The 16249-nt window shown below is 39.4% G+C and overlaps 2 protein-coding genes across 2 annotated transcripts in view; one reads left to right on the plus strand and one right to left on the minus strand.

The window, feature by feature from the left end:
- clstn2a (calsyntenin 2a) overlaps nucleotides 1–13801 on the minus strand; it is a 165767-nt gene extending 151966 nt beyond the window's left edge. The window contains exon 1 of the mRNA XM_074650901.1: nucleotides 13628–13801. Within this exon, the coding sequence (XP_074507002.1) occupies nucleotides 13628–13700 (73 nt within the window). The 5' untranslated portion in view covers nucleotides 13701–13801. The remainder of the gene's footprint in view (nucleotides 1–13627) is intronic.
- rbp2b (retinol binding protein 2b, cellular) overlaps nucleotides 1–16249 on the plus strand; it is a 232898-nt gene that overhangs the window by 191022 nt on the left and 25627 nt on the right. The gene's annotated exons all lie outside the window — the stretch shown is intronic.

A 16249-nucleotide genomic window follows, 5' to 3' on the forward strand; every position in this document is an offset into this window, starting at 1 on the left:
TGTTTGAGAGAGAGAGAGACGGAGAAAGAGGAGGGAGAATTGTTTAAATTTATAGTCTTGTATTTACCTTTTCGTTTGACAAAACTATACAGAAACTGATGCAATATATTCTAAGGATCATCCAATTATCGGTCTGGACGATTATCGGCTGCAATATTTAGCATTTTTATGATTGTCCGAATCGTTTTTTTGATCCGACTGCAGATTAAATTAATTAATTTTAAAATGTGCTACTTTGGCTCTGATGCAGCCGTCTGTCTCTTGTGTGTAGTCCTCTGAAGCCTCACTTGATGTCCCACCCACAGTACAATCTGATTGGTTAAGGCCTTTAAACACCAGTGGCATGACGAATAAAACGGCATGATAGTGCAAAATACTCGCCTGCTAATATTTTGCATTAAAAATATTCATACCACTAGCGATGCAAACTTGTGACAGTTGCAACACTTCTTCAATAAAAGGTTTGAATTAATCGCATGAAAAAAATGCCCCCGCTGTGTAAAGGCCTTTACACGCCACGAGTAATACCCTATCAGTCAAAGCTGCTCCAATGAGCGAGCGGAGCTGTGTTTCGAATGTAAGGCAGCAGATATTGCTGAACTTGTTATAAACATCCCAATCCTCTACGCTGAAGTTGCAAAGACACCCAGTGTTTCCACTGATAAGGTTTTGACCAGATAATCATAGTTTATAAAAATGCAGCACTAATGAGACGTGATAGAGACACTTCCTACGCCAGATATATATATAACACGGACCTGCCGAGGCGAATTCAGAAGCAGAAATGTACATTCAATATTCTGAAAAAATACCTTCATAGCGAGGCATTAGGAGAGGCTATGACTACATACCATCAACCATCACAGCACAGCGAGACAGAATCACCTTTGAGCCATGTGAGGCCACATTACAAGACAGGCTTGTCAGTGTAAGGACCAAGTATCTTTTCATGAACCAACTTTCAATTAAACCAATTATAAACACACAGACACACTGCACTGCATATACCCTTACAATACAAAACAGTGTGAACACTATGTGCTTTCACTTGCAAATAACACCTTTTGTCAGTCTTTCCTTGACACCTTGTAAGAGGAAATATCACCTCTGAAAAGGATGTAATTGTCGTATACAAGAGTAAGTATGCGTCTGTACATTAGAATGCACAAAGGCCCAGACGAGCTCTCGCTGATAAAAAGGATGTTTCGTTTTCAGTGTGCGATGACGAATGTCAATCGATTAACAATAATGAGCTCGAAAAACCTGGGTAAGCACCATTATCGGAGTGTGCAAAAACAATGCTGAAATTGCAGAAAGATTAATAGGATTTTTTGCTGACAGGGAACAGAGTTGTAATAGCAAAAGCTGTGGACCATGGATAAAATAAAAAGAACATTTCATTACACTAGAGTAAGTAAAAATTAAAACTCATCTGTTGTGACATGGACTTGATGGGAAATGCTATGCTGGCCACAATAGTTGTGGGTGGCAAAATACTGCTCGTTCCTTCAGGGACAAACAGAGAGAGAGACAAAGAGAGGTGGAAAGCAACGAGGTTGTGTACGAGTACTCGGCAGTCGGGTTGAAAGGTCGGATGAGTATATAGGAGGAGCGCACAGAGGAGGAGGACTAAATGACTTCGAGGGCAACAACAGACAATACATCAAACTGCAAATGGAAAGAACAAAGGCAAAGCCGGGGAGTACATTACAAATCGGAAATTGAGGCTCCTATCTGACACCTCCAAATTTATGGATCAGGAAAATATGCAGTGGGTGACTCACAATCACATTACTGGTTTCATGGTAATAATAAAGTGTAAATGGCCTCATCAGCCCTATGCCCACAGTTCATCTTTCATGTGGACACACACAAAATTATAATAACAAAACTGTGAATAACACAAATGAGGTCATTAAGTCCCTGGAGAACACTTCCTGTTACAGTCACTAGTGACATGGAAAAGTCAATATTTGTGCATGTGCTCAACTATAGCAGGTTTTGATCTGCTAAGTAGAAATATAAGCATGATTTTAGCAGTCTAATATACATACTGTATGTAGGCAGAACGTTTTTTGGCATCATTGGACAAACATTCCATAATAACCTTTCAGCATATTGTGTTCTGAGAGGAAGCTAGACTTCTGCACCTCCTCATGGCTCTGTTTTCAGGCTTTAAAAAGTCTAGCCCGTGACGGGAGACTTTTGCCAATCACAGGTCATTTCAGAGAGAGAGTGTTCCTATTGGCTGTGCTCCGGCTTGTTGGCGGTAATTGACAGCCGGCTCAGAGACGGCAAGCTCCAGCTCGGCACTGATTGGTTGTTTTCCTCCTGTCAGATGCCATTAGAAGCACCGGAGGACACCGGAGGACACCGGAGGACACCGGAGGACACCGGAGGACACCGGAGGACACAGAGGCACATGATTTTTTTCAGATTACCTGTCTCATGCACTACTGTCAGTGACGTTTATAGTTTTATAAAAATAACTTTTTTTAATCATATTTGCTCCATTTCTACCTACTGCAGCTTTAATATATGAGGAGGACACTTGTTTAAGGACATGAAAATTACAGTGTGCAGACTGTGTTAATTTGTATTTAGACTTCTGCAACAGCCAAATGAAAAACTCTAGAAAGCGCCTTTTTATGTCCCTTTATATTTTATATATTTATTTTTTGACAAAAACACGTCATAACTTCCCCACCTTTGCTATGCACAATGAAAGCTGACAAGGTGACCAGAAAAAAAGACAGAACACGCCACAAAAAAAAGAAGAAAGCAGAAGAAGAAAGTGTGTTTTGTCGTTAAATACACTTTTTTCCACAGGACCCAGAATTTTAGAAAGAAAACAGAAAAATAAACCAGTTTCTCTTATTCCCACTGGGGAATTTTAATTAAACAACAAACGTCTCCATGCAAGAATATTTGAAAAGAAATACTGCCGTTTTCTCATTACAGTATATGATTATTCATTTCAGAACTTAAAAACTTTTTGCACTTCAGTGTGGATTTATTAAGTGTCCGGCACATGTTTTTGCGCCTGGCAAGACTTTCATAAATGAAAATGTATTCCTTTGGTATTCCATCAAAGAGGAAATTTTTCAGGAGGAAATTAAATTAGAAAGGAATTAAATTAAATTGATGTCTAGGTTGTTCTGACAGGAATATATATACACGTATATGTTTTGTTTTCAAACGTATCTGCTTTTAATTTGCCAATAACACACATTTTCATTTCTTTTCATGCAACAGAAAATCACATTATAAAGGTAATCTAAGCCCAAGAGGCATGAAACACTTAATTAGTAGCTGTCTCAGGTAGGCATATTACTATATGACAAGTTGCTAAAATGGATTTTGCACAATCCATTATAAACACAAAGAGACACCATATACAAATATGATACACACACAGTCTTGGGGTGAGAAAAAAATCTATATATTTGCTTCATTTGAGTCTATATGGAGGTAGAACGAAGTTACCAGAGTGGTAAACACATACAGTAAAGTATGGAAACACTTTGGGTTCACACATTGCAGGAAAAGCAGAGCTAGACATCATGGCTAAAGCTGCATGCTAACTCTGTCATGGCCAGGAAACGCTATCGTATCGCGGTAACGTGCGGTCAAGCCAGCCGTCACTCGCATCATCGTGGTCAAATCGGCCGACGTTACAACTGTAGAGCACCCATATACTGACATTTATGTTAAATGCATTCAAACGGCCCCGATGGAGCTGACGGGGAGAGCTACAGAGAGCTAGCGATGGACTTGGCGAAGTTAGCTGAAGTATACATGTTTGACTACGTCCATTTTTCAAAATATATAAAATACATATATGGAAATAAGACTGATTGGATTATATTCACCAGAAGTACAAACCATTACATATCCCTTATAAATTATAAAGAAAATACCACTAATTTGTGAAGTAAATGTCTTTATTCTTTGGTTTTTGGGTTGCTGGAAATCTTTTTACAAATAATGCCTGACAATGACTGATATAATTTATTTGACTTAAGGACACGAAAATCAAACTAAATGTATTAATTTAGATATTTTACAAATTAAAAGTCCCTAGAAGTTTATGAGTCAACATTTTCCCACGGCCTAGTGTTAAAAAAAGTTAACTTAATTAAATTAATTGGGAGATAGGTGTATCGTCCCAGCCCTACTAACTACATCATCTAAATGATTTATAAATGCAACAGACGAAGAGATGGAGTAAGGGACGGAGAGCAGACAAGGCAAAAAACAAAAGGAGACATGAAGGGCAACGGCAGAGGTGAGGACATGCTCTCTGTAGTGAGGTGAGGCTCGAGACTGGCAGATTTACAAAAGGAGGAGTAGATGAAAATGTGAAAGTGATCTGAGAGGAGAAACTGGGATATTTGCACTGACACACACACACACACACAAATCCAAACCCTCATATCTAATGTGCTGCTGCCAGGAGGGGAGAAGAAAAGAGAGGCAAAGTCAGTGACACCGACGGAGACAGGTGGGGTGATAGAGAGCGAGTCCTTGAGGAAGAAACAGGAAGACAGACAGAGAGAAACAGATAACACTTCTGACTGATGACTCATGAAAATTAAAACCTTTCTTCTTAAGGACATGCTTTCATTTTCCCTCCCTGCTGCGATTCCTTTCTTCCTGAGCAGCGATTGTAGCTTCAGGTACACCAGGTGCATCAGTCTGTGTATGCATGCGGACGTGACTGAAGGTGTGAGCAAAAACCACACAGACTCTTTCTTTCTTGTCTGTTTTTCACACACTCACAAACACACACACACACACACACACACACACACACGGTTATGTTCAGCCTCCTCTCAAGATATTCTTTTGTTGTGATTTGTTTTTCAGTCACACACTGAGTTGCCTTGTAGGCACAGTATTAGAAAACTTAAAAGAATTCCCTTTGGCATGACTTGCCGTAGGACCTGTGATGTTACACTGTGTAGTTTCACTTTGTAGCCTACCTCTCCAATATTCACGCAAACCTGAGGTTGTAAAACATCTCCAGAATCATATCTCATGATGGAAAACACATGGCTCTTTTATGATTGCCACTGGAGGGAATCAGAAGCAATAAAAAAAAAATCAAATATAAAGCCATTTCAAAGCTTATGTGGGGCTTTGGACTGACTATACAAGAAACCCACACAGGACAACTTGAAAGGGAGATGAAGGAAATGACTCAATTGGTGTGTGCGTGTGGGTGTGCGTGTGAATCTGTGCGCGTTTCATATATTTGGCTGGAAACGAACGCACGCTACAATGTTAACACATTTTATTAGCTGTACAAATACACAGCAGGCTAATAAGTTTGTATTGGAATTATAATTAAAGCAGTGTGCAGTGGTGCGTGTCTTCATAACTTCAGGCTTTATCATAAGTCACAACAGACCGCGGCCTATTGTTTAATAAAGGATTGCTAGGCCTGTGTACATAGAGACCATAGATAACACTTCAATGACACCAGCTCGTGGACACCGCGGAGGCACAGCGCCTCAGTTCAGTCTGGAAGTCGCTGCTGCAGCTGAACACTGCTCTATTCAGCCAAACTCTGACTGACTGAGTACAAGCCATTTTCAAAATTGGTAAATCTGAATGCTTATCTGAAGACTAAAAGAATAGCTCACAAGAAAAAAATTCCACTAAAACAAAACCTCCCTAGAAGTTCAGGGGCACCTCCTCCCTATTTGCCCTTGGATCTGCTCTCGCTGCCAGCACTAAGGCTATTTTTCAATGTTTTACAGTAATGTCCGTGATAGCAAACAAGCTAAAACAAAAGAATCATTGGGCATCATTGGGAACATTTTTACTAGATTTTGCTTTAGAGAAAAAGAGATTTTTTAAGAGACGATGATGAAACTAATAAAATTATACCTCGAGCGACTGCACTCATGTATTTAATAATGGAAATCAGTGGAGGCCACTGATTTATTATCAGAATCCACTTGCTATAACTTACTTCAATTGCGCCAGAAGCACAAATCCCAAGGATAAGAATATTTCGTAAATGAAGCCTTTTGTCATTGAATGAAATAGGCTACCATTTCCTGCGCCCTGTTCTTCAAACATGGCTTAACCGATTCAGGCTGTTCAGTCAAGAATGGGGATAAACCTTATGACTGAGTAAATACACTAGGCAACACTACTGGCAGTAGGCGACTTCGCAAATCCAGCAAGAAAGTCATTTGTCGCATGTTCTTGTACCAAAACAAACATGGATGGTGACTAGCATTGCACACACACAAGTGATGTCATCAGTTGCCGAGATCTGTCGCAAATAACAGTCCAGCACATACACTCTTCTAAGTCGGTGTTGCCAGGTCATTTTGCCGGGGCTAAAGCCCCAAATGTTTTGTGTGTAGCCCAGACAGAAAACGAATTGTATGTTCCTTACAGAACCGACTGTCAACATAAATGCAGGTCTCTAAGCCAACTGTGTGTGCAGGGGTCTGACGGTCAGCGTTGAGTGACTTACAGCGGGAAGAGGAGAGGAGAAATGGCAGTGTTTTGTCTTCTTCATGATTGTAGCGCACGCACTACACTACATTAACTGCACCTGAAAATTGTGTGCATGTTAGTGAAAGGAAACCCTTTTAATATTTCAATAAACTAATATTAACATACACAGATGGAAGAAAAACTCAGATCTCTACTTAAGTAAAAGTAGTAATACTACAGTGTAAAATACTAGCTACTAGTAAAAGTCCTTCATTCAAAATAGTAGGCTACTTAAGTAAACGTACATACGTATTAGCATCAACATATACTTTAAGTACCAAAAGTAAAAGTATGCAGAATAATATATATAATATTATTGTATTCTAATCATTGATGCATTAAAGTGTTCCTCACTTTAATGTTGCACCTGGTAAATGTGGAGGTCATTTTAATCGTTGCAGCATTGGTATCGGACATTAAAAACTGGTATCAAGCCATCTCTAGTAAGGTCACAGTTCAGGAAAGTTGGTTTCTGTCCCATTCTTTGTGTTTCTAACTCCACATGCACAGCGTGTTTCTCCTTGTTTTGCCTCTTTCTGCTCTTCCCTCTCCCATTACAGGTTCACCTCTCTCTCTGTCTCCTCTACAGCACCACCTTACTCATTTACTGATAACCTGCCACCTGGCGAAGGGGAAATATGCGTGTCTTTATCAAGAAATAAAAAACTGTTCACTCAGATAGTTTCAAAGTACAGGAGTGTCCGAGAATGTGAATGTGTGTCCATGCATCAGTGAGAGATCGGGGCAGTGTGTGTGTGTGTGTGTGTGTGTGTGTGTGTGTGTGTGTGTGTGTGTGTGTGTGAGGGCGACTCTCAGAAGTCAGCACTGCATGCAATGTTTATCCACCACATATTGAGCAGTGCTGACCAGAGAGCCCCACCGGGGCCATTGGACCAGCTGGTGTGATACTGGCGTATACACAAGCCCACACACAAACACCTCTCTCTCTCTCTCTCTCTCTCTCTCTCATACACACACACTCATGTTTCTCATCACCACATATACATCATCCTATGGCAGCCCTTCCATTTCGCTCCTCTCCTCCACCTTACGCCTCATCAGACATATTATAATTAGCCGTGCTGAGTAATTAACATCCAAATTAGGACATTCATTTGCATATCTGCCCTCATTTGCATATACTTCCAGCAGCACACAGACCTGACATTCCCCTACACACACTTATAAATGCCAGTACAAAGCACAAGGGTACTCAGTCTTTTTCAACACATTGCCTGCCATTACAACTCACACACACACACACCTTTTTACATATAGCAAATAGTGCTGGGACGATACAGCTCCCGATTGTTTTTCAGCATATTTGTAGTCAGAGATGTCCTGAAGTCAAATATATCATTCATTGTCAGGGGTTATTTAATTTTTTCCAGCAACCCAAAACTCAAAGAATAAAGATATTTCCCTCGGAAATTTGTGATATTTCTTTTTAATTTATAGGGGACATGTAACGTTTTATACTTCTGGTAGATATAATACAATCAATCTTTTTTCTATATATGTATTTTGTATATACAGTTCCCTTTGTTAACACCTTATTTTGAAAACCGGACGTAGTCACACGTGTATACTTCCACCAACTTCGTCAAGCTAAGTCTGTCGCTAGCTCTCCCGTTAGCTCCGTTCTCTTTATACATCCACGGTCAGCTCCATCGGGGCTGTTTTAATGCATTTAACATAAATGTCAGTATATGGGTTCTCTATAGTTGTAGCGTCGGCTGATTTGATTCTTTAGCCATGATGTCTAGCTCTGCTTTTCCTGCAAGTGTTTCCATACTTTATTGTAGGTGTAGTGTTAACCACTTTGGATTTAAACCTCCGCCATTTTCTACTTTTTCGTTTTGACTCGTGGCAGCTGGCTGCTGTGTGTTTTCGTTGACGGATATGGAATGAATATGACGTCACGTTGCTCAGACTGCAACAATAAAAGCGGTAACTTCCTTCTACCTCCGCATAGACTCAAATGAAGCAAATATATTGATTCTGCCATTAAAAAAAATGTATTTCAAAATTGTAAAAAAAAAAAAATCGCGATACATAGCTGAATCAATTTTTTTCCATCCCTAATAGCAAACATGTATTTTTCTCCTTTGTGAGGCATTAGAGAACAAAAACTGGGGAAAGTAAAGGACTGAGAAGGTTTGGAGGTGGAGGGAGGTTGAGAAAAGGTACAACAGGAGTAAAAGAAAGAGAAGATCTGGACAGGCTAGGAAAGGGAGAGAATATAAATGGGACTGAGGAGGGCGTCGGTAATAGAGGTACCCGGGATAGAGTGAGAATGTGACACTCTCCAGATGAGAAAAGGCAAAGTAAGACAGAAAGAAGACTGCCTCGCCATTTATACAACTCACTTAAGCCCATAAAACTTTGGAATTGAATCCAGGGCAGTGGAGAGAGGAAGAGCAGCGGCTCTGGAAATCAGAATGAAGGTTGCTCGAGCTCGGAAGAAGAAGTGAGAAGGACGAAACATCTCTCTCTCTCTCTCTCTCTGTGTGACATTTGCCCTCCGAATGGCATCAACTCAACAGAGCGAAGCAACAAACAGTGAGAGAGTCAAAGGAAAAGAGAGAGACATGGAGGAAAACACAAGTGAGAAAGCAGAGGAAAGAAAGAGAATAGAAAGGGCATGAATGACACTAAAGAGGAAAAGAGCGACAGGACGGGCAGAGCAGTTCCCACATTGTTTCAGACATAGTTTCACAAGTCATTGCACAGAAGAGGAAAACCTGAGTTATGCTTCTACGTTCCACATCGCTTTCACGATTTATGTTCCAGCGAGGATAATGCAGCTAGACGGCTCTGTTGAAAAGACACCCATAAATCTGATCTTGTTTTCGATTTTTTTTTTTCTCCCTTTCTTTTTCTTTCAGCACCCCTCAAATCCTCTCAGTCTGTGTTCGTTGGCATTCATCTGCTCTGGTCTATTTCCTGACTTCTTATGTAAAAGGTATTCAGCAGCAAGCCTTTGTCTCATGTATATGTACACAGTACTGCATTCTGCTGAGCTTGTAAATGCAAAATCTACACACACAGAAACTCACTCTCTGAGTCTCTATTATACAGCAAGCAAACATCCAGCCAGCACACTGAGGTCTTAATATATTCCTTTTCAATTGTTATGAGGAAATGGCTTTACTTAACAATACAAAGGCTTATCAAATCTTAGGAAATTACAATGATTTCTTTACTGAGTCAAAACAATTCAGTCATTTCATAAACATGATATTTGATCTTAAGACCAGATTATATACCTGTGCATTGCATAGCCAATGAGAACGGTTTATATGTGTATATATTAGGGTTGTCGAAGTTAATGTATAAATATAATAATAAAGTGTTAACGCAAATTCGTTTTAACGCCACTAATTTCTTTAACGCATTAACGCAACTTGTGATTTTTAGGTTGTAGTGGGCTCAGTTTTAAATCTATGAGTGAAGATACTGGCATCTAGGGGTGTAACGATTAATCTACTACATCGATGTATCGATTTATATTCCTACGATCCAACTACATCGATAGGTACTCGCAAGTTGTCCTTCACGGGAGACGTATATCGATATAAAACCGATTTGAAACGCAAAAATCGCTTGTATAGATATTAAGGATTTGCAACTTGTATTTAAGGACGACAAACGTTATATGAAAGTGTTTTTTAGCACTGTTATTAGTAACAAAATTTTAAACGTTACTCCGGTTCACTCTCCAGACATGCGCCAGCTTGCCAGCTCTGCCCTCTGCAGCGTGAGCACGCATCCATGGCTCTGTCCCCCGTTAGCGGTGTGGAGGGAGACGGGCGTCGGTCTGCATGAGCTGCTGGCGCTGCAGTGAAGAGGAGAGTTTCAGGGGCTATCAATCCACTTGACGAGGGCAGCTTCACCCACGGGTGCTTTCCCCGTGCGCTGTCGTTTTTTTCATTCAAAGAAAATTACTTTTCTTTCCCCGTCACTAGCTTGTCGCGAAAGAGGTTAAATAACGCCCCAAACTTAGGCTAAATTTTGGCGAGGAACAACGGTCATGGCCATTTTCAAAAGGGGTCCCTTGGCCTCTGACCTCAAGATATGTGAATGTAAATGGGTTCTATTGGTACCCACGAGTCTCCCCTTTACAGACATGCCCACTTTATGATAATCACATGCAGTTTGGGGCAAGTCATAGTCAAGTCAGCACACTGACACACTGACAGCTGTTGTTGCCTGTTGGGCTTCAGTTTGCCATGTTATGATTTGAGCATATTTTTATATGCTAAATGCAGTACCTGGGAGGGTTTCTGGACAATATTTGTCATTGTTTGTGTTGTTAACTGATTTCTAATAACAAATATATACATACATTTGCATAAAGCAGCATTATGCCCACTCCCATATTGATAAGAGTAATAAATACTTGACAAATCTCCCTTTAAAAGGTACATTTTGAATTGATAAAAAAATTAGTGATTAATCGCGATTAACTATGGACAATCATGCGATTAATCGTGATTAAATATTTTAATCGATTGACAGCCCCAGTATATATACAGTATATGCACACATACACCAATCAAAGCTGAATCTCTACAGAAAACAGGCTCTTCTCTAAACTTAAACTAAACCTAGTTAGCCTTCCCTCTGGCTCCCAGCCATGTAGAGGTCTTTCATAAACAGGGAAAATAATGATAATGTTTGGTTGAGCGCAGACAGCCAGTCAGCAGCGCTCTCACTCCAGAGACCCAATTAATACCACTGTAACCGCCGCTGCCCTTCATAGACAGCGTCGACACCGTGTGTGTGTGTGTGTGTGCGTGAGAGAGAGAGAGGAAGATATGAGGATATCACAGGGTGAGTATGTGACTGAATACAACGCCCTGACCGTGCTGCCCTCCCCGAGCACCAATCGATTATCATAGTTAGAAATCATCTTCAGATCACTGGCCAACCAGCCAATCATGACAAGCAACATAACCGCTCTTATCCTCAATAAATGTCGTATTTATGGTGGTAATCATTTCAAAAGCAACTGGGGCATGTAAGGTTGCCTCCAAGACACAGCGTTATGTGAAGAAGAGTTTCCCAGCAACGTTTAAGGGCGACATAAATACTTACGTGTCAATATGGGAATTCCTATAGCCAGTGAAACCGTGGTGAGTTATGTCTATCATCAGAGCTCAAACTATTAGTCATAATTGATTATGAATATGAATGATGACCCATCCCTCATGGGGTTATTCAGACACATTAACTAACAACAAATCAAACACTCCAGCATGTTCGCCCACCATCATCTAACAGCACAACACACCAGCATCATCCATATACATAAACTTAAACATCATCCAGACACAATCGTGAACATGAACCTCCCGCAAATAATGCTCCAGGATACATCCCACAATGGAAATACAACAAATAAGCAGTCACAGATTTATAATCACAGCCCCCTAAGTACGACAAGACACATACACAAATCCAAACATGACAAAAAAAAGGCAGTCTAAGGAATGTATCTGTATCTCTTTTCTCCTCCTATCCCATGCTTTAGAAAGATATTCAGAAAATACAAAAACATTATCAAAAAAGATATTCATTTAAATCATGATATAAAGGTAGGTAGGTAGGTAGGTAGGTACTTTATTAATCCCCGAGGGGAATTTCTGAGTTACAGCAGCAAAAGATAGAACAAGCACACAACAAGATTAAGAATAGAATAAGAGTAAATAAGACATAAAATAAGCATTAGCAAACAATACTCTTAAAAGGTGGTTAAGCAAGTGCTGTTACTAATGTCCAATTGTGATGCATGTCTGACTGCACTGCTGGATGGATGAGTGACAGTGTGTGAGTGTGTGTGTGTGTGTGTGTGAGCGAGAGAGAGATTGGGGTGTTGTTTAGTTAGTCCAGAGATGAGTTGTACAGTAAAAGGACAAAAACAAAAAGAATTTCGTTCTCAACCTCATTTAGTTCACAATTTTTTCACTCTAAAATGCAAACCATTCCCTATAAGTTTCTCATTTGTGAGTATTTACTGCTTTGCTGCCATGATGAGCTAGTCAAGATGAGGAGAACCTTCAGCCACAGACTCATCCCCCCTCGGCACAACACAAGGCGCCTGGGTCAGCCCTTCATGCTGGTAGCCATCAGGCTCCACAACCAAGGCTGACCCCCATATGATAACTATGAGGACTTTAAGAACTTTAAACATGCACTATCTCCCTTTAAACATGCACTATCTGCCTTTAAACATGCACTATCTGCCTTTAAACATGAACTATCTGCCTTTAAACATGCACTATCTACCTTTAAACATGAACTATCTCCCTTTAAACATGCACTATCTGCCTTTAAACATGCACTATCTCCCTTTAAACATGCACTATCTACCTTTAAACATGCACTATCTGCCTTTAAACATGCACTATCTGCCTTTAAACATGCACTATCTACCTTTAAACATGCACTATCTACCTTTAAACATGCACTATCTACCTTTAAACATGCACTATCTGCAACCATCTTGGACTCTAACCACTGGTGCATTTTACACTTACTTTACACTATACATCCTATATACCACTTTATAGACTGTACATATTACATTTATGTATTGACGGACTGCACACACCATGTTCACCCATTCACTCTGTATCTTTTATGTCTCTATTATTGTTTTTATAATTTTGGTATATCCTGTGTTTCACTCTGTTTGCTGATGTTGCTGCTTTGACACCTGAATTTCCCTTCAGGGATTAATAAAAGGTTCATCTTATCTTATCTTATCTTATCACTAACTAATCTTCTATCACAGTAGCGTGACGTCACAACAAAAGCTACAACTTCCCCACCAAACTGAACACCTGTCCAGGTAATTTATCCACCATTATACGTGAACTTTCAGTAACTAATCAATAAACAGAAATAACCCCAAGAAAAAAAACACACTATTGAATATTCAGAAGTTAATTAGAGTCAGCAACAACAAACAAAACACCTTGTTAAATGGCGACGAAGTTGTTGCACGGACGGCTGGTTGCTAGACAACTTGTTCAACTCAAACGGTTAAAAACAGTCAAACATTTCGATTTTATCCATCTTTTTCTTTTTCTATGTTACCTACCTTTTCCGCCGAGAGCGCAGGAGTGGCCCCAAACGAGCCAAAACAGCAGAAAAGGGACCCGGAGTGTCTGCATGGTTGTCGAGCAGCAGCAGCAGTGTATCGGTGGTGATGTCTCCTCTCTCCTCTCCTCTTCTCAAATCCTGGAGCACCTCCGGAGAGCGAGGATGTTTTCAACTGGTCTGGTAGTGGGAGAAGGTAGAGAGACACTGACTGGGTACGGTGAGCAAAGAGAGAGAGAGAAAGGCTTCCGGTGTTTAGCTTTCAAAATAAAAACACAATCGACCGTTAGTGTTGAATAATGCCAATTAAGGGTGTCAAAACAATTTGCTTTTATGCAGAATGAAAACGAAATGTATTTTATAAAGTGTATTTTCATACTCAAATGATGGGTGCTCCAAAAAAAAGTTTTTACCCCAAGCATGACAGATTGTATACATTTATTTTGAAGAATAAAAGCGTAATTTCCAGGTAAAATCTATCCTTACTTGGCTAGCTTGATATAGCTAGATAGAGGAAAAAGATATAATACTATCAAAGATTGACATTTTACTCACTTTTTAACAATCCCAGTTTTTCGGCAGATGAAATTTAAACAATTAGAAATATTATTATATATATTATTATATAAATATAATATATTGCAAAATATTATATCCATACAATGATATGGAAAGATATAAACGAATACCCTTCCTTTATACTTTTAAAGATACTGATTTTAAGACATATTTAACTACAATTGAAAACTTAAAACTCAAAAATTCTAAATAGGCAAAAACGATTAGATTTTTTTGGACATTTCAAATTTATTCCAATTGTTTAACAGATATTGTTTTTGTTTTTATTATTCATCTTTTCCTTTCCTGTCATGTTATTTGTTGTATAATTCATTTTATTTTTATATTATTTTTATACTGTGAAATATATTTGCTGATTTTTTTGTGAGGAAAAATCTGAAGATGTTTATGTAACTACTGTATTGAACTTTCAAAATAAAGTAGCCTACACACACACAAAAAAGAGAGGGGGCAAGGGATAGAGAGGAGGGAATATAGGGAGGGAATCTGTGTAAAAGTTTGGTGTTAAGAGGGGAAGGGATTGATTTGGACACCCCAGGAAAGAGCTGCTGCTGTAACCGAGAATTTGCCGTGATTGCATTCCTCTAAAGGAATACAGCCCCAGTTATTCAATCAATTCAGTAAACCCCAAGCTATGGCAAGGTAGGACACCAGAAGCTCACCACAATCCCAGGAAATGAAGCAATGACTGATTTATTATGGGAGCTAGAGGATCACAACACCATGAGGGCACACAGGGAACATTAATGCTCCTGTGATTCAAGTTTTTCAACATGAAACAGCTTCTAAATCACTAAATCAGTGTTTTCCAACCTTTCTGTGTTGTGACCTTAAAATAAAAGCAATGTCTGCTACTAATACTGTCTGAAGAGGTAAAATTACCCAGTAATTCACAATAAAAAAAGCAAAGATTAGAAGGAGATCTGGATAACTAATCTGACTCTGATCTCTTAATTATCTTCAGACTAACATTTGCTTGACATTTACTCATTATCGTAATAATAAAAGATGCAAGATTACATTTGATCCTAGATCAGGTGCCACATGTTGCTGATGTCCACCTCCTGGCCATTTAGCTATTCAGCAACCCATGTGCATCCTTGAGTCAGTTTATTAGATGTACCCTCAATTAAATGCATATGTAAGTAACATTTGGGAAATGTAAAAAAAAATCAATTTAATTAAAGAGTAACATGAACTGTGGATTTTTTCACTTTCTTACAGCAATATTCCTTTCATAATCGATTGAAGCAGCTGCTACAGTGTTGTGTTTTTCCAGCTGTATCCTCCTAACAAGAGCCTGAACAGCGCCGCTATATACTCCCCCTCACAGATTTGAGTCTTTCAGTTTTCACCCTGTGGCAGAATCACTGGTTTTCTCTTAACGGCCGTATGTTCTTCAATTATTCCCCCATGCTTTTTCGTCTGTTGGGTGTGGGTGTGTGTTCTGGGGATTAGAGAGAGAGAGAGGGCAGACCTCAAGAGAGTTAAGAGGATAACAAAGATAGAACAGAAACACACACACATGCAGACAAACACATGAAGAGCATGCACACACAGTCCCTTACACACACATACTCCCAATTGGCTGTTTCCATGGATAGTGCCAGCTAAGTTACAGCAGAGCAGTGGCGGGGGGAAAGAACGTGTAATGAGCAGATTGTCCTTCTACCAAGCCATCAGATCAGCAATCATTCAAGACGGGGGATAAAAGGAGAAATTCACTGTGGCATCACTGACATATTGCTTTTTCTGTTATTGACAAATTCACATCTTACTCTCAACATTTCACACAAGCTTATACGGAGTAGGCTGGTTGCCTTTTTGACTTTCCACTTTTTTCCAGCATCTGTATTCTCTAGTAACTCCAAACATTTACAACTAATAAATTACTCATCAGTTTATGACTGCTAAATTATTCATGTTATTAACAAATAGATTCATTAATTCAAATGCTGGACCCTCACTATGATACAAAAATAAAATACCTTAAAAAGCACAGAGCTTATAAATGGTAACCTTGAGATCTGATTGATGCTGATAT

Source organism: Sebastes fasciatus, chromosome 11, assembly GCF_043250625.1.
Source record: "Sebastes fasciatus isolate fSebFas1 chromosome 11, fSebFas1.pri, whole genome shotgun sequence".
Taxonomy (NCBI): domain Eukaryota; kingdom Metazoa; phylum Chordata; class Actinopteri; order Perciformes; family Sebastidae; genus Sebastes; species Sebastes fasciatus.